Source organism: Entelurus aequoreus, linkage group LG09, assembly GCF_033978785.1.
Source record: "Entelurus aequoreus isolate RoL-2023_Sb linkage group LG09, RoL_Eaeq_v1.1, whole genome shotgun sequence".
In the NCBI taxonomy this organism is placed as follows: domain Eukaryota; kingdom Metazoa; phylum Chordata; class Actinopteri; order Syngnathiformes; family Syngnathidae; genus Entelurus; species Entelurus aequoreus.
This window is the reverse complement of record NC_084739.1, coordinates 38,309,406-38,336,573: the sequence shown is the minus strand read 5'-3', so window position 1 is coordinate 38,336,573 and position 27,168 is coordinate 38,309,406. Positions and strand designations below refer to the sequence as shown.

The window sequence follows — 27,168 nt, the reverse complement described above, 5'->3', positions numbered from 1 at the left end:
TAGCTTATTTTGCTAGATAAAGAAAGAGCTTCCAAGATATTAACTAATTATGATACAGCAATTTAACACTGCGGCATACAACTATGGCAAATATTATAGTCATAGCGATCTATAGTTTTTGTAGAGTTTTTGTTTGATCCAAAGTGACGTGCATATGTACAGTGCCTACCTTTTTGAAGCCAATAAGGTCATGATGTTGACTAGAGTAACCATAACATTTGTTGTCAGTCAGTTCTATTAAGTATTTGTCCTTTGAATTATTTTTTGTGCCTGGATACGCGATGACGTCACCTGTCTCAACATCTGATGACAGCAAATGTCCCTGCAGAAGACCTGGTGGCAGCTCCTCCCTCCACAGGCTTATGTCACCTACAGTACTCCTTAAAATCCTCTGACAGAGCAGGAGGTAAAAGCTACCCGCACTGCTCAGCTGCAACATGAAGACTCTAAACAATCGGGCCGGCAGCCACCTGACCAGCCAGGTTGAGTGTGAGTTGGAAAATATGGGTTCGTGGGTGAACCAGGGCTACAGCGGTTCCCCACCACCGTTGCCTCGAGCTGTCAACACCGTCTACAACCCTAAGCCCCCGTTTCAGGGCTCCATGGAAAGCATGTACAATGTGGACACCACGAGCCCGTTCCCAGGAGAGCCACAGTTGGCTGATAAAAGCCTCATGAAGGAGCGCAGAGGGTGCTGTTCTTTCATCAAAGGTAGGTCATCTTATGACTTAATCAAATATACACAGTAGCACTCCGTTCCCAGAAGAGCCACAGTTGGCTGATAAAATCCTCATGAAGGCTGCTCTTCTTTCATCAAAGGTGGGTCATCTTATGACTTAAGTATACACAGTAGCACTCAACTTCATGTGAAGGATTGCAAAATGATTTCCTAAATTTGTTAAACAGACATTTCTTTTTTTGTTAGGCTTGTGGGGCACCACACTGACTGAGAACACGTCAGATAACAGGGAACTGTTTGTCCGCACCACTCTACGAGAGTTAATGGTCTATGTGGTGTTTTTGGTGGATATTTGTCTATGTGAGTAATCATACCAACTCAATTCCAATGTACTCCCTTGAAGTTGATGAAACTAAAATGCATTCATATTTTGGTACAATACTTGAAATCCTTGATTCAGCCCAATAAAATGTCCAAAAAAAACAATAAATAGTATATTTGCAGTATTAGCAACCCACCCTGGTCCTAATTTTGTTATGCTTGCAAGTCATGGCTATTAAATGTGCCATTGATAGTGCAGTGGTTCACACAGCTGACAAGTAAGCAGATTGCCTACTGCCTGCAAATGTGTTCAACCATTGCCTACGCAGATTGCTCTGCTGCTCATGCACTACCCGAGATAATTTTTCTGAAAGATTTTTAAAGTTATGATATGGCAAATTTAACGGAACCTATTTAAAAACGAGAGAGCGCAGAGAAAGAAAGTTGCTGGGGGAACCTGGAGGGTTGACAGGCATTTTACTTGTAAAAGTATCCTAACTTTTCATTATCATAATATAATGTAAGAATATAAATACACACTGAATTAGAGCTGTGGGATATAAATGAGATCAATTACAAAGTGAATAAACGTATCGTCAATACAATGTAGCATTCTAGTCTAACATACCTCCACAGTGCAAAGTCACTTCTAAGTCAGCAATCTTACTACGTTTCTTACAAGTATCATCCCAGAAGGATGAGGAATAGCTAAACATGTTACACTACAGACTGCAGAAAGATATGATAACTGCTAACCACAAGTTAGAACTCTTGAACAACAAAGGTGGGCGGAACGAAACAAATAAACGGGAACGGTACAAAGTATACCAATTTTGGGTCGATACTACAGTGGTTAGATTAATAGTTTTATTATCAAAAAATGTTTTCTCGTTTTTGTTATCATTTACAAACCCAGGAGGACGCTAAGGGCAAAATCCAACAGATTTATATTAGAGCCAATCATTTCTGATGATGATATTGTTACATAGGCATCCTGCGTTTTTGTCTGATTATAATTGTGATGAAAAATGTGATAATTCAATGATCTTAGAAATTTAAAGTAGCAGTATCAGCATTGGTATAACCAAAACTGCCCCTGTAAATTGATACCCAAATTTGTAGAATCACCAAAACTAATGTAAAGTATCCAAACAACAGAAGAATAAGTGTTTATTACATTTTAATAGAAGTGTAGAAGTAACCAGATATTAAGAGTAAATTAGCAAGTAGATTCATAATAGTTTTGAGAAAATAATACAACTGGAAATTGCGCAATTTGTTACCGCATACGTCAGCAGCCAACAAAGAAGCTTACTTAACCAATTTTGAAATTATTCCATTATTATTCACATACTAAATAATACATCGTGATATTGATTTTAGGCCACATCACCTATCCCTACACTGAATTATCATCTCACGGTGAGATAGTTGATTAACCCAAATTACCAAATGTTTTCCCTTGTTTGATATAAAAAAAAAAATCTAATGAAAGTGTATTACAGAAAGCCTTTATGCAGACTATAAATACCGTCCCCATCCCTCCACTTGAGAGCGCCTTTGTCCATCCGACCATTAGCTGTTAAAAGGGACATGACCACAGCACTCCTGCCTTTTAGTGATAAGAGCATTCAACCTCGTCTATTGTTTCTTTGTCTGAGTTACATTGACATTGTTTGATGAGGGCTATTTGAGTCAGGACGGTCTTCTCTCTCCTCAAACAAATTACCAAACCCTTTAATCTGGATCCAATTGATAGCTGCGATATAAACACGCCTAAACAACAAATGTTCAATGTGTCCTGCGTGTGAGTGAGCACTCTTATCTTGGGACGACTGAATGCACCGACGTTTAGAGAGGAGCCTGAGCAAAGCCAGATAGGGATCAGTGTTAAGGCTTTAACAATGTCATGATTTTGTCTTTCAGTGACATACGGCATGACCAACTCAAGCACCTACTATTACACTAAAGCCATGACAGACCTGTTTGTCAATACAGCCGGCGAAAGTGGGGTAAAGTTTCAATCCATTAGCACAATGGCCGATTTCTGGACTGTGAGTATTTCTGCATATTCCTCTCTTACGGTGGTTACCACGTAAGAATCAGTGACATTTCCAACATGTTTCTTTGGGACTAGTTTGCCCAAGAACCACTTCTAGATGGACTCTACTGGACCAAATGGTACAACAACCAGTCCATGGACAGTGGAGACCAGTCCTTCATCTACTATGAGAACATGTTACTGGGGCTCCCCAGGATGAGGCAGATCAAAATTAAGAACAACTCCTGCAAGGTTCACAAGGACTTCCAGGATGAGATCACAGGATGTTATGATGTCTACAACGACAAAAAGGAGAACGATCTCAGCTTTGGCCTGATCAACGGCACCGCGTTAGCTACTCCTTTTTGTCACTGCAGGTTCAACGCTGAATTTGTTCTTCTTTAGGTTTGAAATATCCTACCTTTTGCTCTGCAGATGGAGCTTCAACACTGAGAAAGCCATCAAGGGTTCCTCTCACTGGGGCTTGCTGACCACCTACAGTGGAGCGGGATACTACCAAGACCTAGGTCGGACAAAGGACGAAAGTACAGTTGTACTGAGAGAGCTGGAGGAGAACCTTTGGCTGGACCGCGGAACCAGGGCGGTCTTCATTGACTTCTCCACTTACAATGCAAATATCAACATGTTCTGCGTCATCAGGTACAAACTGCAATCACAAATTGATTAGTTCCTACATTCTGTTTACCTTTGCTTTGTCGAAAGGTTGGTGGTTGAATTCCCAGCAACTGGTGGAGCGATCCCTTCGTACCAGATCCGAACTGTCAAATTGATTCGATACATCAACTACTGGGATTACTTCATCCTTGGCTGTGAGATGATCTTCTGTTTATTCATCCTCTATTATGTTGTAGAGGAGATTCTTGAGCTTCGAATACACAAGTTTTCGTACTTTAAAAGCATCTGGAACATACTCGACATAGTGGTCATTCTGGTAAGAGCACACAAGGAACACTAGAAAGTTTAAATAAGATTCATACACTAAAATATGTTTATTTTCCAGCTTGCCATCGTTGCCATTGTATTCAATATCTTCCGTACTGTCAAAGTTGACAAATTGCTTGGAAAATTGTTGGATCAACCAGAAACCTACGCAGACTTTGAGTTTCTGGCATTCTGGCAAACACAATACAACAATATGAATGCAGTCAATCTGTTCTTTGCATGGATCAAGGTGAAGTACTGCCATATTGCACTCTCAGCATTTAGTAGTTCTAAAATAATGTGTTCTTCTTGTCCATGTAGGTGTTCAAGTACATCAGTTTCAATAAGACCATGACCCAGCTGTCGTCCACACTGGGTCGCTGTGCAAAAGACATCGTAGGCTTTGCTATAATGTTCTTCATTGTGTTCTTCGCGTATGCTCAGCTCGGATATCTTCTCTTTGGTACAGAGGTTGAATCCTTCAGCACCTTTGTCAAGTGCATGTATGTCAACAACAGGAGCCTATCAAAACAATGTGGCGCACAGGCTAAATCACTATCTTTTCATCATTTCCCTGCAGCTTTACCCAGTTCAGAATCATTCTAGGAGACTTTGATTATGACGCCATTGACCGCGCAAACAGAGTCCTTGGACCAATTTATTTTGTAACCTACGTTTTCTTCGTTTTCTTTGTTCTGCTGGTAAGTAAATTTGGTAAATTGCTGGTAAATTATATCGTAATCGTAAGCGATTTATTTTTCCATAGAACATGTTCCTTGCCATCATAAATGACACATATTCTGAGGTGAAGGAGGAGCTCTCATCCCAAAAAGATGAGCTCCAAATTACTGACATCATCAAACAGGTAACATAAATGGTGAAGTGGGATATGATGATATGATTGTGTATCCTTTGGATTATCTTCTGATTTAGAGCTATATGAAGACATTCATGAAGCTGAAACTGAAAAATGAGAAAATATCCGACGTTCAGAGGGCTCTATGGTCTGGATCTGGCGAAATTGAATTCAAAGATTTTAGAGAAACCTTGAAAGAGTAAGTCTTAAAAAGGAGAGCATCTTGATGTCCCAAAGTTTCAAAAGGAATCCTCACCCTTCTGATAAATTTACAGGATGGGACATGCTGATCATGAAATCTCTGCAGCTTTCTCTCAGTTTGACCGTGACGGTAACCAAATACTAGACGAAGATGAACAAGAAAGAATGAAAACAGAATTGGAAGAAAAGAGGGTCTGTCGAAAAACATGAACTAAATCTGGAACGTCTTCATGTCAAAGACTTTTATGTAAAAGCATGATACAGATTTATCTCAAATTTCACAGGATGCCCTTTGTGCTGAACTCAACAATCTTGGAATTAACTATGGGAAAGATTTAGGAGCAAAGGTTCCTGTGACCTTAAGTGAGCAGAAGAGCAACACTGCTCACCACTTTATGGATCGGGAACAGTTTCTAAGGTGATATTGATAGTTGAACCATAACATCTGACATGAATTGAGTTACTGTACCTTGACTTTCGCTTTCTGTCAATAGCAGATTATCCAGGCAGGTCCTCCACCTTGAAAGCGCCATGTCTGGCATCACAGCCAAGATTGAGTTGATTTTGGAGAAAACTGGGATAAAAGATGTAACTGAAGGAAATAAAACCACTGGCAAACAGACCAATCATGTTGTAAGTATAGATGCAATTATTTACACTACTTATTAAAATATTTTAGATACAGTGGTACCTCCGTTTTTATACGCCCCGCTTTGACAGAAATTTCTGCCAAATGGTTGCCACAGTTTTCGTATACCGTCTCGGATTTCGCGCAGCCAAACATTGCGCATTTGTTGGTCTGCCAGCTTGTCACTACACGGAATCGAGTGGCCAAATAAAGAATCCCACGCCTTTGTGACTTAAGTATTTTTGTGTTATTAATACACTGCGTGAGGCCAACAATCCTCATGTGTCTTTAATATAAAAGGTGCCTCAGTTAGCAAGCTCTCCCCTCCACCCGGAAATCCGTATAGCACCGTTTCATTCTGTAGTTCTTTGATAAATAATACAATTACAACACAAGTCTGTGTTCTTGTTTTTTGTTAGTATGACTGCAAAAATAACCCACTTTTTGACAAGAAAATTGGACGCAACACTTAATGGCGAGAAACACTATTGAAATAAAAAAAGAACTCATAACATACCTTCAGGATTAGTATTTTTGGGTGTCTTAATTCATGGGTCTGGTGAATGGGCATGGAAATTTTCCGACATGAAAAATGTATTTAGTTTTCGTACGAGGTACCGCTGTAGTGGTAAAAATGCTACCAAATAAATTTAATTTACAATAGTTTTGAGTAAAACTGCATGTCCATTTCTTTCTAATGACCACTGAGCAGGCTGATCAAACTGCCTCAGACGGGAGCATCCTTATCTGTGTGGACCGAGGGACAAAGCCTGCAATGTCATCAGGGAGGATTCGTACCATCCCCACTTACGACTGCCATATGTGATCAAACCCTGAGGAATAACGAACAAAGGTCTGCCATAGCGAATGAGTTAACAGAACAAATATTTAGTGCTTTAAACGTGATATCTCGTTCCTGAAACTTGCAAGATTTGTTGGAAGCACATGCCGAAATATGTATATATTGTGTACATTTGTTTTTCAATTTGCTTTCTAGAAAATTGCATGAGAGCTACAAATAAAATTAATGTTAGGCTCAAATATTTAGACAACTACAATTAAGTATTGTAGCTGCTACATAAATATATATTATATATATGTATATATATATACATATATATATACACACACACTTTAAGTGTTTAGTATATACTGAAATACTTTTGTGCAATATATCTAATATTAATCACCAAAAAGCTAGCTAAAAGTAGTGATTGCTTAAAAAATATTTTACTATTTTAAGTTGGCCTTGTACTGTCCGCAAGTTATTTGCTCTTTTTTTATATATATTATGTAATAAATAGTTTAATAATCATAAATCACATTTATCCAGGTGTTGAGCTGCCCATGCTCAAATCAAGACAAGCTGAGTTGTGTTTAGAATGAGAGGCGCGTTAACATTGTAAATGCAGATGAATAAGTGTCTATTAAACATACAAAATCATCTGGTTTGGACATGTCTTTATTTGATGTGACTAGATGTGTTTTAAAATGAAAACCATTGCCAGCGTCTATGAAACATCACTTCTGTTGTACACATTGTTTGTCAGTACATTCAAAATCTTATGCGACAAATATATTACATTTACACAATTGTGCACAATTCCAAGCTAAAACATCTGCAACCAGCTACTTCAACAAAATGGCCAAATCTTCCATGGAAAATGTGAGGTTGCTCAAATCAGCTAAGTGGCATTCATACTTTAATTACATTATTGAGATTTACCCCTGCCGCTCCCACCCACAGACACTGCCCCCCAAAATGAAATCATAAAGTATGTTTACTATAGCAGTCATTAAACACTGCAAAAATGGCAGCAATACAATTAAATCAACTTGCCTATAGTCGGAGTGATCAGAGAGGCAAAAGTAAGGTCTCATATCCCCCTAAAAACATCATTATAAATCCTTTCAACCAACATGCAATACTAATCGATGTTCTTTGCTAAAGATCTAGGAGGCTAATGCCAAGGTTATACTAGCTGAGGAAAAAGCAAGAGAACTTTTTTTTTATTATTTGACATTCCTCTAGGAAACCAGCCCTGAAACACCTTAAAGGACATTTTTCTCATGAGCCTATCCTGGAGCTTTTCCTTTGCTATGGACAGTTCCTCGATACCATATCAAAACTTAATAACATGCTGTTGATCACTTAGAAGAAAAAAAAGCTTAAGGAACTGAAATAGTTATTTTTGTTGTATATAAAACTGAAAAATGCCTCAACGTGTTATCAATTAATTATTTCAAGCCACAGCACTGTATAGAAATGGTTGAGTTCTATTCACAAAGCACTTGTCATTCATATCAAAAACAAAGTGAATTTATGGCTGTTGGCTGAAGACAAGCCAACTATTTAAGGTTGCCGTGGCTCATTGCCATTGAAGCAATGATGCTTACATGTGAAACCATCTGTACAGAAATTAAAAACTGAGGTTTTCTATAAAATAGAAAACGCCCCGAGCACAAGCAGTACATAAACATTGTGACAAGACCGCAACTAACAAACTTTCAAAATATTTAGTTTATTTTCAAAGTGTGAAGAACATTGTGTTTATATTGCTGCTTTTTGACCAAACAAGAGGTTTTAAAATAATGTAAGATTTGTTTATATTTCATTGAGATTACAGCGAGTGACCCACTAACGTATTTTTTTTCTTAAAGCTTTAGCTCAAATTTTAAGATGTGTTGGGGAGGATTGGTTGAGCTGTTCTTAAGGGTTTTAGCCCACATTTACAAAAGCCAGAAGTTCAGTATTCCATCTACCTCAGCAGTGTTCCCACCTATTGTCTCTTTGCTGTGATCCAAGCGCGGTTCACTGCTTAAGTGTTAGATGTGTTGAGCACAAGTGTGTTTGTTGTTGGTATATTTATCTGGGATAATGAATACCACATCCTAGAATGCAAACAAAAACCTACTCTCTGAAGCTCAAAAAATTTTCATTATTCTAGCTAAAATTAATCATACTAAAAAAGGGGAAATTATGTGTAAGACAGGATAATTTTGGCTAGAGTTCAGCATGTTTATAGAGCAAAACCTTTTCAGACCAAATACTCTTAAAAGTTTTAGTGAGGTGGACACTATCATTTAAAATATTGGTTGAACCAGTTCTTGTGGGCAACTATAGGCTTTGAAAATATGGCCGCTGTCTTCTCATTACACCTGTTTTAGGACCAGTTCACTGTGTCTGGTACCCAGCCATGTTGAAGTTGGTCAGGTTGGACACGGTTGAACCTGCCGAAGCAGCCGCCTGAGCTGACGGAGAGCCAAATCCTCCAACCCAGGCAGGTGACTGTGACTGCCTGTGAAATGCCACAAAAAAATGATAGTCAGAATACTTTTAGGTAAAATTATTACTTACATGTCATTTTAGCGGTTTCAGCATTACTGTTTCTAATGAAAAGAGGCATGAATTTATTGAAACTCACTCTACTCCAAAACTTTGCTGGTTCCATGACTGTCCGTACATGCTGTAGGAAGGAACTTGCCATCCATTTGACACATACTGCTGCCCATACTGCTGCTGCTGCTGTTGCTGTTGCTGCTGCTGTTGCTGTGTACTCCCATAAAGCTGATTCCACTGCCCCCACTGACCATACTCAACCTGTGGAACAGACAAAAACATGCATTACGGCAATAAAACAATGATGTATATATACAATGTATGTACTTAGAAGGTAACGACTAAGGAGGAAGATCTTTCTCCAAAAGCGATTCTTTTAAGCAAGACTGAAATTGGCAGCTACACACATGCTTTCTGGACAAAAGTTTAATAGTCAGACAAAACAAAGATTGAGCTATTTGGCCACAATGACAACAACATTTAAAAAAGTCAGGATAAGTCTTTTAAACCCAACACCAATGACATTTACCTGCCCTTTGAGAATTCTTCCTGTTTTTCACACTTTCTTGTGACATCCCTGTTTCATGCACTCTCAAATTAAATTGTTGGCAAGCTCAGTTAGAAATGTCAATAGTTTTTTAATGAATAACAGTTTTCCACAGCTCTTACATGCGGTCAGTAACATTTTAATGTGTGTTTACATGATATCTGCTTTGGCTGTTGTGAAGTGAAGTGAATTATATTTATATAGCGCTTTTTCTCAAGCGACTCAAAGCGCTTTACATAGTGAAACCCAATATCTAAGTTAAATTTAAACCAGTGTGGGTGTCACTGGGAGCAGGTGGGTAAAGTGTCTTGCCCAAGGACACAACGGCAGTGACTAGGATGGCGGGAGCGGGGATCGAACCTGCAACCCTCAAGTTGCTGGCACGGCCGCTCTACCAACCGAGCTATACCGCCCCATACCGTTGTGGGTGGTGTTCGGAGGCATAGGAAAAAAAAATCACCATTGTAAACAGACTTTTCGCTACGCATTATTTGATGATTGATTACACGTCAATGATGTCTCAATGTTGTTTATGGACATTCCATTCTTACTTCACTATGGTATTAAGTTTGATTAAGCAGACCAGTGTAGTTTTTCTCACACGGAAACACATTTACGGAAAGACATCAAATACTCATGTTATCTACTGCCATTATGGTTTTCTACTTATCACTGACTGAACAAATTCAAATGTAATATTTTAGTCTTTTTTTACATTTATTTTCAATTTAAACTGCGAGGTTTTGGGGTTAAAATACAGATATTTGATTCATTTCTACCCACTGGGATGTACAGGCGTAACATCAGATTAAAAGTGGCTTCTTCTAAAACATGCTGGCCCTTATTCAGCAGGTAAGTTTTTATTTTACCCGTATACTTTAAAAATATTGACTTATTTCAAAAGAGACAGCTTTACTTTTCCTCATTGTTGGTGTAAATCAGGAGTCGGCAACCTTTACCACTCAAAGAGCCATTTTGGCAAGTTTCACAAATTAAAGAAAATAATGGGAGCCACAAAAAAAAAATTTAAATTTAAAATGAAAAACACTGCATACAAAGCTTAAATTGCTTTGTGCTATGTTAACCAGGGGTCTCAGACACACGCACCGGCACGCACCGGCACGCACCGGCACGCACCGGCACGCACCGGCACGCACCGGCACGCACCGGCACGCACCTTAATATGGAAATTTGATGTTAGTGCGGCCCGCGAGTTTTGAATGAATGGCGCTTGATAGCGTCATACTTGCCAACCCCCTCATTATTTCCGGGAGACTCCCGAATATCAGGGCGTGATGGCACTGCTTTTGGCGCCCTCTAGAGTCTGCCCAAACAGTGTACCTACCTGCTCGACCACATGTAGAATGCAGCTTCAGCTTGCTCACGTAAGTGACAGCAAGGCGTACTACTTCAACAGCCACACAGCTTACACTGACGGTAGCCGTACAAAAACAACTTTAACACTGTTACGTTACAAATATGCGCCACACTTTGAACCCACACCAAAAAAGAATGACAAACACATTTCTGGAGAACATCTGCACTGTAAAACAACACAACAAATACCCAGAATCCCATGCAGCCCTAACTCTTCCGCTCAACCGACGCACGGAGGTGGGAGGGTTGATGTGTGTGGGGGTGTGGTGGTAGCGGGGGTGTATAATCTAGACCGGAAGAGTTAGCGCTGCATGGGATTCTGGGTATTGGTTGTGTTGTGTTTATGTTGTGTTACGGTGCGGATGTTCTCCAGAAATGTGTTTTTCATTCTTTTTTGGTGTGGGTTCACAGTGTGGCGCATATTTGTAACGTAACAGTGTTAAAGTTGTTTTATACGGCTACCGTCAGTGTAAGCTGTGTGGCTGATGAGTAAGTATGCTTTGCTGTCTCCTACGTGTGCAAGTAAAAGCTACATACAACATGTGGCCGGGCTGGCACGCTGTTTGTAAATGCTATAGAGGACAATTACTGCAGTGCATTTAGGGCACGCCCTTAATTTAGTAATTACAGTGAAAATATGATTATAATTGCCCTTGGAGTTTTCTAAGAGAGGCACTGAGATCCACAAGTCTCCTGCGTAAATCGGGGGGTCGGCAAGTATGCAGCTGAGCCGCATCAGAGTGGTCAAAGAGCCGCATGCGGCTCCGGAGCCGCGGGTTGCCGACCCCTGGTGTAAATAAACCCTACTTTCTCTGGGTTCTCTTCTTCTGAATTTTGTTGTTATGACAGGCACGTGCGGTAGATGGCCCCTTCCATTGATTGACCGATCAAAGAATATAGGCAAGAGAATTTTGGTTTTCAATCGCATCGTGTGTGTATTAATCTGATTCTTAAAAAGTTGAGCACAATCAAATACATTTTAGTGCATGTAAACATGGTGACTGTAGCATTAGGCTCTGTGTCCGTTTTGCTAGATGAAATGACAATATGCTTCGAATTGACCCCAAATCAATACCCAGTTGGCTGAAATTTGAGACAAAATTGTGTTTATCATGGAAAAAGAAGGTATACAAAAAAGGCAAATTAATGTAACATTCCTGCCTGTGTATGTAAACTTCTTACAACTACAGAAAATTCACATTTAACGGATTAATAAAACCGTATATAGAAATTAATACTGTATTAAAATCAAATAGGTTGATTGTGAGAGGACATTTCCCGTACCTGCTGTGAATTTTTGGTCATATCAGGAGATTCTTTTCCCCAGTAGCACTTCACTATGTGTCCTTCAATCACTGTGCCGTTTACTGACACAATGGCATGGGCAGCACTGTCGTGGGAGGAAAACCTTTGAAGAAAAAGAGTTACAAAAGCAAGTTACTCAGGAGGAAAAGAATAGGTCCCAAATGAAATCAATCAATCAATCAATGTTTATTTATATAGCCCTAAATCAATAAACATGTTGTGTTCATACAATGTAGTCGTAAGGTTGACATCTAGAGGCAAAATGCTGCAATAGACAATGAGAATTACCTAATGAAGGAATACCCCTTCTCTGGGAAGACTCTGATTTCCATTATCTGACCAAATGGTGAGAAGGTCTGACGCATTAATTGATCTGAGACAAGAGAAAAAATATGCTATAGGATATTTGTGGAGTGTGACAGACACACACTATGAAGACTACTTGCCAGACAGTCCATGCTGGATCCCTCCACAGTACACGGTGCAGTTCTGAGGACTGGACTGGCTCACAACATCATCAAACCTTAGCTGTTTTGAGCCATCTAAAAAAAACATAACAACTGAGACACAAATAACCTTTTTTGCATGGAATCAAGTCTCCTTTTGCCTCTAAAACTCACTGTCCTGAGAGGTCGTCTTTGAAGCAGGTGGCTTTCTTGTTGCCCAATTGGTGCGGATTTGACGTCCTCCGAGCCACTGGCCCCCCATGTGAAGAATGGCGTTCTCTGCATCCTATAGACACAAATCAAGGACTTTAACTTGCAAATTTTCGAAATCCATTACTGTATTTTTTTTTTGCAATAGTAGTAGTAGGGGTAGAAGTAATATATAATAAAAATACACTGTGCTAGTTATTCTTAAAGAATGCCAGAGCTTGTCCGTACTACAACTGTGTGTGTTAAAGGAATTCTACTTATAGTTAATGAAAAGTAGAGTAATGAACAGGGAAATAAATAACCTTTCATCTGTGTTGTTGCACTGGAGCCTTACCAGTTTGTTAAAGAAGGACACAAATCCATACCCCTTTGATTTGCATGTCGCCAGGTCCTTCACAACACGAGCATCTCTGGAGGAAAATGTGAAAACATCAACGACTTCTCCAATCACATTAATTTACACTACAAAATACAGCCACGCAAACACCGTGAATCCACTACACTCTCCTATATTACTGGTAGCTAGCAGGACCCTGGACTGAGCTTTGACTCAATGACGAAAAAACAATAATTACGAACGTATACATGCAATCTACAGTTTACAAAATTTTTATTAAATTCATGTCACAAGAGCACCTTTTTGTACACTAAAAAAATAACTTGAATTTTCTTAGGGAACAAGATCATATACAATTTCATGCATTCTTAACTTCAGTGGTATACTCTTTTTGTGCTCTTCCTACAAATTAGAAATATATAGAATGCACAAGAAGATGAAAATAATGAAATTGCATATACAGCCAGATTTCTTTAAACTGTCCTGGTCAGTTCTTTTCCGCCAATAAGAGGCAAATTCAAATTTTGACAAAATATCCTATTTCGAAAATTTTGGAAGAAGAGCTTTTGTGTTAAAACTTTGCACTTCAAAATGAAACAATTTAATATCAAATGTAATAATCTACAATATAACACGTAATAACAGAGCATCTACAAATGAAGACATAAGAGGAAAAATAGAATAGAGAAAAAACTACATCTGAGTCTCCAGAGTGCACAGTTCCTTGATGTTAGCCTTCAAGCTCCTGTCCATTTCTGTAAAATAACCAAAATGCTATTACTTCACTGAGACCCACATCTAAAGGTTGTTCAGGTTCATATACAAAGCTGACATTTTGCTGTCACTTACTATAAACTAAATGTGCAAAGAAGAGCAACAGTCAATAAAAGACTGACAGAGCAAAAAAAGAAAATGCAAGTGAACTGCAATGTACAGTAGCACTTTTTTTTGGGACGGTCATTTTTCATACAAGTTACAGAGATGTAAAAGTGCACCATCCTATAGTAAGAGTATAAGGCAAAACCTCCTTGGTGGCTCGTTATACTGATGCATTTTAACAATTCTTACATACAGGTTTACATATTTTAAATTATATGTTATTAAATTGACTTTAACCTCAGATACAGCTAACCAAACACAATGCTGTTGCCCTAAATTATGTCTATTAACCTAAAAATTATTTTTGCTCAAAATAGTTATAGCAGGGTTTCAGCAGGTATCAGCAAATGTAATGCTTTTTAATGCCACTTACAACAAATGTAATGTTCTACTGCAGATAGTTATTCTATACTAGAGTGTGTATATATATATATATATATATATATATATATATATATATATATATATATATATATATATATATATATATATATATATTTATTTATTTATTTATATAATAGGGCTGGGCGATATATCGATATACCGCGGGTTTGTCTCTGTGCGATATAGAAAATGACTATATTGTGATATTCGAGTATACGTTCTCACGCAGTTGCTTTTAGCTGCAGGCATTACACTACAGGCTCTTCCCACTCTTTCTGGTCTGTCCTTCTCACAGACAACAAGCGCACCTCCTTACATACGTCACATACGTATACGCCCTCGCGGGGCAGAGAGGTAGCAGCATGGCTAAAGTTAGCTGTGGTGCGAGTGGTAATATGAGAGAAAGAAGGTGCGAATCTGGTAACAAATGAAGGAATAATTAATTCCCAAGAAAAACAGCAGGGGGTCCATCGTCTGGCGGTGGTTTGGCTTCAAGTGAGAATATGTCGAACAGACAACCGTAATTTGTCAAGTGTGGGGAAAAAGCATTGCTACAAAAAGTAGCATTACTGCTAATATGTAGCATCATTTGAAAAGTCACCTGCTAGTGAATGAAGAGTGCTTACTCCGCATGTCAACATCTCCGTTCGGTGCCACACGCCCACACCATCAAAATGCCGAGGAAAACATTTCCAGATCAACACCGTATGTAGATTAACTACGATCAAAGTATTGGACAGGACGTCAAAAATGTGTAATAAAGATGTACTTTATATAAGACAAAAATGGCATACAAAACGGTACAAAACGATCCTTATATCTTGTTATCTGTCATTCATTCACCCGAAGGCTTGTAATCCTCAATCTCAACAACCACAATGCACCTGCTCCCGGTCTTTTTAACATCCGGTTTGCCGCAATGAATTGTGGAACATGCAGTATTTTAGTCTGTTAAACCTTTGTTCGGCTATGAAGTAGAAAACAACTAATTTCAATGTCAGTGTATCTCAAATAATATCAAATACATGTAAAAATCAAATCAATTCTCTTTCAACTCTTTTTAGCTGTAAATAATAATAGATCAATTTATCAGCAATTAAATCAAGCATGCAAATTATGAATGATCATCACACATGAACTATATAACCCATAAGTTACGACACCGTATGAAAAAAATAGTCAACAAAAGGAAACAACGTCTGCAGGAACCTACCACATAGCGAAAGACGTACAGTCTTACACAATTTGATTTTCTATTATGCAGCTAATTTTTATTTGACACTTATTGAAATATCTTGTGTGACATCATGCACAAAAGTGCACTTTATTTGTTTTAAACTATTGTAGTGGCATTCTGTACAAAACGTGCACTTTAATTTAGTGTTGTTATATGTCATCTTAGTGACATCATGCACAAAAGTGCACTAATAGCTTGTTTTAAAATGTCTCTGACGATTTTGCACTTTCTGTTTTGGAAATTACATGAATGTTTGTGCCACTCCTTAAAGGCCTACTGAAACCCACTACTACCGACCACGCAGTCTGATAGTTTATACATCAATGATGAAATCTTAACATTGCAACACATGCCAATACGGCCGGGTTAACTTATAAAGTGCAATTTTAAATTTCCCGCCACACTTCCGGTTGAAAACGTCTAGATATGATGACGTATGCGCGTGACGTCAACGGTTGAAACGGAAGTATTCGGACCCATTGAATCCAATACAAAAAAGCTCCGTTTTCATCCCAAAATTCCACAGTATTCTGGACATCTGTGTTGGTGAATATTTTGCAATTTGTTTAATGAACAATGGAGACTGCAAATAAGAAAGCTGTAGGTGCGATCGGTGTATTAGCGGCGGACTACAGCAACACAACCAGGAGGACTTTGAGGATAGCAGACACGCTAGCCGAACGACCTCACCTTGACTTCCTCCGTCTCCGGGCCGCCAACCGCATCGGTGATCGGGTGAAGTCCTTCGTTGTACCGTCGATCGCTGGAACGCAGGTGAGCACGGGTCGTGATGAGCAGATGAGGGCTGGCGTAGGTGCAGAGCTAATGTTTTTAGCATAGCTCTGTCGAGGTTCCGTAGCTAAGTTAGCTTCGATGGCGTCGTTAGCAACAGCATTGCTAAGCTTCGCCAAGCTGGAAAGCATTAACCGTGTATTTACATGTCCAGAGTTTGGTAGTATTGTTGATCTTCTGTCTATCCTTCCAGTCAGGGGGACTTATTTGTTTTGTTTCTATATGCAGTAAAGCCTGATGCTATCACGTTAGCTCAGTAGCTAAAGAGCTTCACAGATGTATTGTCGTGGAGATAAATGTCACTGTGAATGTCCATTTTGCGTTCTCGAGTCTCATTTTCAAGAGGATATAGTATCCGAGGTGGTTTAAAATACAAATCCGTGATCCACAATAGAAAAAGGAGAGAGTGTGGAATCCAATGAACCCTTGTACCTAAGTTACGGTCAGAGCGAAAAAAAGATACGTTCTGCACTGCACGCTAGCCCTTCACCTTCACATTCCTCATCCACGAATCTTTCATCCTCGCTCAAATTAATGGGGTAATCGTCGCTTTCTCGGTCTGAATCTCTCTCGCTGCTGGTGTAAACAATAGGAAAATGTGAGCAGTCCTTCCTCCGGTGTCGTCACGCTACTTCCAGTAGGGGCAAGGCTTTTTTTTATCAGAGACCAAAAGTTGCGAACTTTATTGTCGTTGTTCTATACTAAATCCTTTCAGCAAAAATATGGCAATATCGTGAAATGATCAAGTATGACACATAGAATGGATCTGCTATCCCCGTTTAAGTAAAAAAAATTCATTTCAGTAGGCCTTTAATAACTGTTTAATAAATACTGTGTTGGTCAATTGACTTAGTTGTGATTTCCCTCTCTGCATGAAAGTTTAAAATGAGCATATATTAATGCAGTATGAACAAGAATGTTTTAATGTAGACACATAGAATCATCATACTGCTGTGATTATATGTATCAAGTGTTAATTGAAGGCTAAGGCAAAATAATGAGATATTAAAAAAAGGCCATATCGCCCAGCCCTAATATATATATACTGTATATATATATACAAAAAAAATATATATACACACATACAAACACATACACACACACATATATAGTGGCTTCTTCTAGTGGTAACAGCAGCTGCCAGTTGTGGTAGTGACAGCAGAAGTTACTTTTTTGCAGAGGTGGGTAGTAACGCGCTACATTTACTCCGTTACATCTACTTGAGTAACTTTTGGGATAAATTGTACTTCTAGGAGTAGTTTTAATGCAAAATACTTTTACTTGAGTATATTTATAGAGAAGAAACGCTACTTTTACTCAGCTCCATTTATCTACATTCAGCTCGCTACTCGCTACTGATTTTTATCGATCTGTTAAAGCACGCTTTGTTTGTTTTGGTTTGTCAGACAGACTTTCAAAGTAAGATATATCACATGCCTGCGTTTCACCAATCAAATACAGTCACTGGTGATGTTTGACTCTGTTTCCCCAATCGCATGCAGTCACTGGTGACGTTTGACACCGTTTCACCAATCGCATGCAGTCACTGGTGACGTGTGACTCCGTTTCACCAATCGCATGCAGTCACTGGTGACGTGTGACTCCGTTTCACCAATCAAACAGAGCCAGGCGGTCACATGATTAACAAGTTTAAGTTTACATGAACTCAACAAAGCACATTGCGGTAAGTAACGTTAGTAGATATTTTGGCTGTCACCGTAGGCTGATGTTAGCTTCCCTGCTATGAACCACTGTCAAATGTACATTGTGTGGGGACATTTATTAACGTACTGCAGCCTCATAGACACACACACACACACACACACACACACACACACACACACACACACACACACACACACACACACACACACACACACACACACACACACACACACACACACACACACACACACACACACACACACACACACACACACAGAAACACCAATCAGTTTGTTCCCAGATGCAGCCCACCCCTATCAGTTTATGGTTTGCGTAAAGGCTAACTTTTTATTTTCCTTTGTAATCTCTGCCTACTGAGCCTATGGTGCTGTTAAGTTATTGTGGCTAAATTTGCCTTATTTTTTTTATGTTAATGTATTATTATTTAATATATATTATTGTTTGCTCTTGAACGCATCATAATTACCCCCTCAACTTCCCCCAAAATGGATTAACTTGCTGGAATAAAAAAGACAATATAACATACATCCATATTGATGCATATGAAAAAGTGCAATATGTTTATCTGTACAGTAACCTATTTATTTATTTATTTATATCTGCACCTTATTGCTTTTTTATCCTGCACTACCATGAGCTAATGCAACGAAATTTCGTTCTTATCTGTACTGTAAAGTTCAAATTTGAATGACAATGAAAAGGAAGTCTAAGTCTAAGTTTTAGTTGCTTAAGAGATGTTGTTTATACAATCAAAACAAATTGTGAACAATATTTTTCTCAATCAATTGTATAGGCCTGTACAATTAACCGAATGTTAATCGTGATCACTATTTTAGCAGCTACGATTAAATTAGTGATCTCAGGCGATATTAACATTTAAAAAAACAGGCTTCGCTGTGTTTCAAACCAAGCACGTTCACAACCAACAGTCAGCGGACCACCAGGGGGCGATCAATAGACAGTGGGCTCACCTGAGAGAGAGTAAGAGTGAGTGACAACAGCGGTTGAATGTAGATCAGCCAGTTGCTCCCGAAAAAAATAGAAAAAATAAATGCATCTTACATCGGTGCCCTCCCTACAGGGTACCTACAGGCACGCATTTTAATCCCGTAACACGACTGCACGCCTCGCCGTTCTCGAGGCACTACCGCTCGTTTCCCGAAACCCGAAAATTCTCCCGCGCGGATGAACCAACAACAAACGGCCCAACGAGTTGCACGCAAAGCTGCTTTGGTGTGCAGTGTACACATCCAAACAAATGATCGACTTGCGGAGACAGGTTAAGCATTAACAACACTTCCCTTCTTTTCTCAAACGCCATCGTTTGCCGTCGCTGTAAAGCTGGTTACTACCACAGCGGGCCTCTCGCCACTGGCACAAAGCCCCGACGAACAGCTACAAAAGATGGGGTGCTCAAAATACAGACGGCCGTAACGTCAACCGTGCAACGAGGGAGCCCGTATCCATGTACATCTCAAAGACAAGTCAAAATATCGGATGTAATGTTTTGTTTGGCCAAATACATATATCCTATAAATACTGTGAGCAGTACAATGAATGTTCCTTTGTATGTGCCTTTCATGCGTAATCTTATTTTTTCACCTGTTTGCACTTTATGATCACACTCTGGAATAGCATATTTATTATAGTTAGCCCTTTGTATTTTGTACATTTTATTTTATTATTAATAGATTTGTATCGTTTTTTTAAATGAAAGCAAAGTTCACATACTGTTTGTCTAAAATAGAAAGTGCAATAAAATATGCTTTAATTAACAGTAAATAATCGTGATTTTAATAATGATGTAAAAAAATCGTGCAGCCCGAGGTCTGTAACAGGTGTGGCTGGGTCATGTGGACGCTGGTGAACCTCACTCCCTAGCAGTGTTGGGTTAGTTACTGAAAACCAGTAATGAGTTATAGCTACTAGTTACTTCATTTCAAAAGTAACTCAGTTACTAACTCAGTTACTTACACCAAAAAGTAATGTGTTACTTTGAAAAGTAACTATTTAGTTACTTCTTTTTTAAAAGCTCCCATCAATGCCCTTTAGCCTTCATTTCAGTACTGTTATTGCACTGGAGAATAATACAATGTGTCGATCAACTTGACATGCATTTGCATCACTGAACTCTGCTAAGCAATGTGGTCTACATACAACACACAAACAATGTGGTCTACATACAACACACAAACAATGTGGTCTACATACAACACACAAAGACAAAGATATGTTTCAAAGGCCAATCTGTTTCTGGCCAGAACAAATTGACAAAACTATTTTAAATAGCTGCAACATAATGGCACTTTAACTTGAAGTAGATAGGATATTTGATCCAAGACACAACTTACATTTAACAAAAATGTTATTTTCTTTGTGCTCGACAAAAGAAAAGTATTGAGAATTTCTCCTTGTTAAAAAAAATCGACTCTTGGCTTCGCCTTGATGTCTTGTTAGTTGTTATGATAGTAGCGTTTATGTGTGTGGCCCTTTAAGATATGACAGCGTGTGAGGTGAATGACGTCAGTGAGTGAGTGGGCGAGAGAAGTGAGCGACCGGCGACAGTAAATGCGTGTAGGTGCTCTAGCTTGGTGGAGGGCTGTGTCCAATAAAGTCACAAAGTTGCAACAAACCGCCGGCCTCGTCATTCACCCTCAGCTGTAAAGACCACTTCCGGGTAAAGTGAAGGTTGTTAGCCCCGAAGGAACGTCTCCCCTGCGCTCCTCAACTACGGTATGGGAGTATGGGAGTCGTCCCCCGCCCCCACCCACACAAAGCACGTACGCCTCTTATTTTCCACCGCAGCGCTGCCACAAAACACACTCAGATCTTCAGTTTCTAGCCGATACTACATAAAAAATAATGCAGTAACGGTAACTGAGTTACTGAATATAAAAAATAACGCGTTAGATTACTAGTTACCGCCGAAACTAACGGCGTTACTTTGTAACGCGTTACTTTGTAACGCAGTCCCAACACTGCTCCCTAGCACGCTGCACACTTATTTGAAGGGCCCAGGTTCGCGCCCCGGGTTAACCGGAAGAAGAGGCTGAACCTTGAGTTGATAACAAATTTTTCTGGATAAAACCGGAAAAACAGAAAGTTGGAAAAACTGGGTCGGGTCGTTTGTTTTTCCGTTACCAATGCCATAACAGCATACTTACTCCTTCGTCAATCTGTGTTAATAGGCTCATGTTGCTTATTCAGTTTGAAGATGAAATCATCCCACATAGGGACATTTGGATTAGTAATAATCTGTTTTCCTCCTAACTTTTGTTACTTAATTAGCAGTGTTTTTCACTAGTGAGTTGCGACTAAACGAGGCAATGTCCGTGCATTCTGTGTGTTAGCTAAAGGCCGAAATATAGTCTCGCGTCACGGAGCTTGCGTGCGCAACATGTCTTAATCTTCCTCCTGTGTACCTCCTCCACCCCTAGACCTTGACGTGCACATCCAAAAAAAATCTACCTTTGCATCAGCATTCACTAATGATGACTACGAAATATAAAAGGTCATAAAAACTTTCCACACCATAAAATACATTATAAATACAATTTCCATCAAAGACATAATAAAAAATGTAATGTTTTTTTTGGTCTATATTATTTTGTTATCCCTTGCATGTTTCTTTTGTGTATTCTTTCCTTGTGGTAAATTAGTTTCAGATTCCTAATTACTAAGGGTGCAACGGTACGTGTATTTGTATTGAATCGTTTCGGTACGGGGGTTTCGGTTCGGTTTGGAGGTGTACCGAATGAGTTTCCACACGGACATATTAAGTAGCGTACCGCACGTTGTGTAAACAATGCACACTGAGGCACAACACACGGCATGCTAGCAGCGACCTGGCTAGGACAACATGCAAAAGCCAGAGCTGGAAGACCCTCCTGCCTCGTTAAGATCTCTCGTTTGGGAACATTTCGGCTTTGCGGTGCGATACAACAATGGAGGACGGAGGTTTGCCGACATTGTTCAGCAGCAGTAGGGTATGTTTCTGCCAACACGTCAAACTTGCTAACCCATTTGAAGAGTCACCACCCCCAAGTGAACATCGCTTCAACGAAGAGAAATACGAGCGTCGTGCAAACACCGCATTCAAGCAGCCTCTCCTCGGCGAGTTAGGCAGGGCTAAAGCAATAACAAATGCCGTTGGCGTTTTTATAGCAGCAGATTTAAGACCATATTGCATTAAAAACTAAATTTTGACCCACTTCTATGGTGGAAGACCAATGGACCCACATATCCTCTTACTGCCAAGTTAGCCAGGCACTATGTACTGTACTGTGCAATCTACTAATAAAAGTCTCAATCAATCATTCAAAAAAAGCACTTTATATGTAGAAATGTTTTGTTAAGAAACCATTCTGAGTCTTATCTTATTTAGTTTTTATTTTATATATGTTGACCACATTAACCCTGGCAATGGACCTTATGTGTATATGTATGTTATTGTTATGCTTAGCATTCATGACTGCCTGCTGTTGCACTGATCAGCCTAGTGGTGGCTCACATCCATCACACACAGAGCTATTTCTATTTTTGGGCAGAATTGTTATAGTGTTCCCAATGTTAAAAGGATAAAGCCATTGTTTACAAATTTGGTAAATAAATAACCAAAAAATTTATATTTTTTTGTTTTCTTACTGTACCGAAAACGAACTGAACCGTGACCTATAAACCGAGGTACGTACCGAACCAAAATTTTTGTGTACCGTTACACCCTTACTAATTCCTGTTTGAAATTATGGAGAAAATGTATTTCTATGTACATATTTTGAAGAAAATGTATAGTAAACATGTTTACTTGTATGTCCTGGTTGTTTGAATTGTATGTATTGTTTTAAAATAAAGTAAAAAATAAAAATAAAAAAAGATCTGTGATTGGTCAGCTTGTTATGCATCATTTCTAGGGTTCGGCACATTTACGAACGTCTTCTACAGTTTTGAAGCAACATGTACATTAAAAGTGACCGTTGTATCATAATGATTAGTTCCAGCTCCAAAATTAAAATGTCACTTTAGATGCCATTGTTTACCACAACCACTACTACACACAGGAAGCTCTCCCAGTAAGCTAATATCTAGTCAGCAAGAGTTGTGGTTGCTCAAACAGGAAAATGTGTGGATGAGAATTGCAAGTAGGTTCAGCCTGGATGACGAACAAGAGGCTTCATTCTGTTTATGTAATTCCATTGTTGAATAAACGTGCTCAGGTGGTAAGAGTGACCTATTGTATCCAGTTTGAAAACCAGAAACAAAGCACAGAAACACACAGACGGCAATTTATTGATGACGGCAAAGTTATTCAGTTCATTTTAATTTATCGTTCGATTACCGGTAATTGTCTTATCGGTTTAGGCCTACAATTGTATGAAATGTTTTAATGCCTCTGGACATCGCATTTATGCTTACTTAATTGTATTATTAAATGCCATTTAAAGCCCTAATTTCCGCAAAATCCATTTCATGACTTTTAATGCTTTTTAATGACCCGCGGAAACCCTGTATACAGACTCTCGCCAGTCAGGATTATACACACCTAAATGTTCATGCGGAGCAAGTTAGTCTAAATATTGGTGTTTCAATAACATTCATTTGTGAGACATTTCACAAAAGCTGTAGAGGTGTAAGTTTTTGCATACTACTTCCTTCAAATAAGCTTTACAGATTTTACACCAACCTTTGCCTAATATACCTTAAAAATTTTAATTAATAATTATTCTCTCTTAATAGACTGATTAAATGATCAGTGTACTGTAAATATGTAATTGGGGCTATACTAATATCAGTTTTTGAGTAAAAAACATTCTTAAAAACTATCATTAATGTTAAATGCTATATGGAACATGAAAAATACAACAACTTACGAGATACTCCCAAACGGTGCAAATGCAGCTCTCACATCCTCGGTAGTAATCTCAGGGCTTAGATCACCCACAAAAACATGGAAGTGGTCTACAATGACAAAAAACAAGACAATTTGAAGAACTGATGAAGTTGTATTTTAACAAGTACAGTGCCATAAAAGTGTTTGCCCCGTTCTCAAATTCTTATTTTTTGCATAATTTCCCAATTTTAATGTTCAACATCAAACAAATGCAAATATTAAACATTTAACAAGTAAAGATTATCTATCAAAGAAATAAAACTATTCAAGGCTACCTATGTTTGTGTGGAAAAGTAACTGCCCCATAAACCTAATAACTGGGGGTGTTTTCTATAGCTGGCAATGAGTCAGAATAATCTTAATTCAGCAACATTGGAGGGTTTCCGAGCATAAACTGCATTTTTCAATCAGATCCAAGTTTGGACTTTGACTCGGCCACTCAAAAACCTTCATTAAAAAAAAAAAAAAAACATTCAGAAGTTGACTTGCTGCCGGTGTATTTTGGATTGTTTTCCTGCTGAGGTCACAAACTGATGGCTGCACTTTCTGCTTCAGGATTTTCTGGTAAAAAGCAGAATTCATAGTTCCATCAGTCACGGCAAGTCATCCAGGTCCCGAAGCAGACCATCACACTACCACCACGTTTGACTGTTTGTATGAGGCTCTTTTTCTGAATTGCTGTGTTAAATTTATGCCAGTTGTAACAAGACACACACCTTCCAAAAAGTTCAACTTTTGTCCATAGTATATTCTCCAAAGATGAAAATCATGGGGAATAATTCAAATGTCTTTTTGCAAGACAGGCCATTATGTTCTTTTTGGTCAGCAATGGTTTTCGCCTGGGAACTCTGCCATGGATGTCATTTTTGCCCAATCTCTTCTTTATGGCTGAGTCATGAACACTGACCTTAACTGAGGCAAGGGAGGCCAGCAGTTGAGCAGTTCTGTCCTGGGGTCCCTTGTCACCTCCCGGATGAGTCGTCGCTATGCTCTTGGGGTAATTTTTGTAGGCCGGCAACTTCTGGGTTCTCCATTTCTGAATAATGACTCTCAGCATGATTCACTGGAGTTCCAACGCTTTAGAAATGGCTTTGTAACCCTTCCCAGACTGATCAATGTCAATAACTTTATTTCTCATCTATTCTTGAATTTCTTTGTATCGTGGCATTTTGAGATCTTTTGGTTGACCTAATTTTGTCAGACAGGTTCTATTTAAAAGGGGACCTACTATTCAAAACCAACCTCTTACCTATTGGTACCTCCTTGTGTGTATTTGGGATCTGCAAAAGTCCTACACATGTGAAATCAAACCGTGGAGGTATTTCGGAGATACTTATAACAATCTTGCCTTCCTTCATATTTCCGCCAAACCGTTTGGAACTTGCACAACCTGGGCAGATTTTCCAACCGGTGACGTCAGCACATTATATTATTTGAAGTGTAGCTGGTAGCTTAGCCTTCTAATTTTCTGGAAAACTACTGTTAAGGATAAGATTTATGCTGAGAACGACATAATATGAACCAATGAGATGTGTTAATTTCAAGCCTTTCTTCAGTTCCACAATGCCACGATTTATTTATCATTTATTCCTTTTAGTTCCAGGTCTGACTGTGGCTCGCACATATATGGTTGATAATATATGTCGCTGTTGCCATTTATGTTGCAGCTCAAAAGTTGTATATACTTTGAATAAGATATATTTTAGTAACTTGCAGGAAGCATCTGTTCTCAAACTACAATATGGCTGCCGCAGTGGGAACAAAAATTCAGTGAGCATGATGGGGGCGGCATGAGGAGGGGTGCATTTGCATCTTAACCCCGCCTCTCAAAACGATTTGTTTCCAAAAGCAGCCAAAATGTGTCTTTACAGCAAAACATATGCAAAATGTGGACCAAATAACCATCATTACATATTATGTAGACCAAAATAAAGTGTTTAAAAAATAAGAAAAAAAACATGGTTAGTTTAAACAGGTTTGGAGGTAATCAGGTATAGGTATGGACAGTGAAATTGAACTCAAACTTCCCAAAAAATTAAATAGCCATAGTTAAAACATGATTTAACAAGGAGGACAATTACTTTTTCCGCATAGAGCCAGGTAGGTTTGGATAGCTTTTTTCTCCCTTAAAACACAAAATCATCATTTAAAAACTGCATTTTCTGTTTACTTTAGTTATCCTTGTCTAACATTTAAATGTGTTTGATGGTCTTAAACATTTAAGTTGGGAATATATTAAAGAAATTAGATTTTTTGAAGAAGACAAAATACTTTTTCACAGCACAGGCCGCTACACTTACTGGTTGTGTCTTTCTTAAGGCTACTGGGAGTGGTGGCCCAATTTACTTTGACCTCCTAAAACCAAAGGGATGATAAAACAAACATCTTAGTCCTACAGTTTTTATATAAACATTAAAATCATGTTTTTAGAAAAGATTAAATGTGCAAGACTGTTCCCAAAGCAAAATAAAAGTTATCCCACCTTTCCTAGTATTTTCCTTCCATTCATGGCTCCGAGGGCTGCTGCAGCATCGCTGTGCTCAAAGAATTCCACAAAGCAATACGGATCATTTGTTGTATGCTGCAAAAGATAATACAATTGATTCAGCTTTCAATTATGTGGTCTATGGTGTGACCAAATACATGTTATTCTTTTAAACTTGTGGCCCCATTTTTTCTAACCGTGACAGGATTTTATTCAAGTCATTTGAGTAGCAGCAGAAATTAGGGCTGCCACATTCTGCAAAATAATGGAATTACAATGTTAAGGCTTACAATTAAAATCACAATTCTCTGGGACAAATTTTTCACCCCGGCACAAGTTTTTCTGCCATTTTACATGGGAAGTCCCCAAAGGACAGTTGACAGACTTTTTATGACACAAATAAAATGACCAAATAATCAGTGAATTTAAAAACATGGCATGCTTGCCAATCCACTATGCATTCATGCAGGTAAATTCAGTAAAGTAACAAGATGGCATCTCCCATGAGCTGTTGAATGATAGCCAGCGTGCCTCGCCGTCCAGGGTGGTGGAACGAATTTGCCCTGGCAAGCGATGCTCTCTTGGGGA

General features: G+C 38.8%; 2 protein-coding genes across 6 annotated transcripts in view; one reads left to right on the top strand and one right to left on the bottom strand.

Moving 5' to 3' along the window:
* The first annotated feature begins 405 nt into the window (after positions 1 to 405).
* pkd2l1 (polycystic kidney disease 2-like 1) lies at positions 406 to 6,708 on the top strand. 3 transcript variants are annotated; one of them, XM_062057705.1, is made up of 15 exons: positions 406 to 711; positions 926 to 1,039; positions 2,927 to 3,054; positions 3,138 to 3,391; positions 3,477 to 3,701; positions 3,765 to 3,993; positions 4,063 to 4,233; positions 4,305 to 4,486; positions 4,564 to 4,684; positions 4,750 to 4,848; positions 4,917 to 5,038; positions 5,115 to 5,232; positions 5,325 to 5,458; positions 5,538 to 5,673; positions 6,381 to 6,708. In XM_062057705.1, the coding sequence occupies exons 1-15, from the start codon at positions 438 to 440 to the stop codon at positions 6,492 to 6,494; spliced, it is 2,421 nt and encodes an 806-aa protein (XP_061913689.1). In that variant the 5' UTR covers positions 406 to 437; the 3' UTR covers positions 6,495 to 6,708. The 3 variants fall into 3 exon arrangements, with proteins under 3 accessions (XP_061913689.1, XP_061913688.1, XP_061913690.1); XM_062057704.1 differs by having other exon boundaries at positions 5,535 to 5,673; XM_062057706.1 differs by lacking the exon at positions 406 to 711 and adding an exon at positions 762 to 819 and having other exon boundaries at positions 5,535 to 5,673.
* Positions 6,709 to 7,112: 404 nt separating this feature from the next.
* Positions 7,113 to 27,168, bottom strand: part of tial1 (TIA1 cytotoxic granule-associated RNA binding protein-like 1) — a 44,181-nt gene continuing 24,125 nt past the window's right edge. For all 3 annotated transcript variants that reach the window (XM_062058726.1, XM_062058728.1, XM_062058727.1), the window contains exons 3-12: positions 26,578 to 26,676; positions 26,396 to 26,450; positions 24,076 to 24,163; positions 13,228 to 13,303; positions 12,858 to 12,969; positions 12,684 to 12,779; positions 12,526 to 12,610; positions 12,217 to 12,340; positions 9,094 to 9,269; positions 7,113 to 8,967 (exon numbers count right to left, since the gene is read on the bottom strand). In XM_062058726.1, the coding sequence (XP_061914710.1) occupies positions 8,844 to 8,967; positions 9,094 to 9,269; positions 12,217 to 12,340; positions 12,526 to 12,610; positions 12,684 to 12,779; positions 12,858 to 12,969; positions 13,228 to 13,303; positions 24,076 to 24,163; positions 26,396 to 26,450; positions 26,578 to 26,676 (1,035 nt within the window). In that variant the 3' untranslated portion in view covers positions 7,113 to 8,843. The remainder of the gene's footprint in view (positions 8,968 to 9,093; positions 9,270 to 12,216; positions 12,341 to 12,525; positions 12,611 to 12,683; positions 12,780 to 12,857; positions 12,970 to 13,227; positions 13,304 to 24,075; positions 24,164 to 26,395; positions 26,451 to 26,577; positions 26,677 to 27,168) is intronic.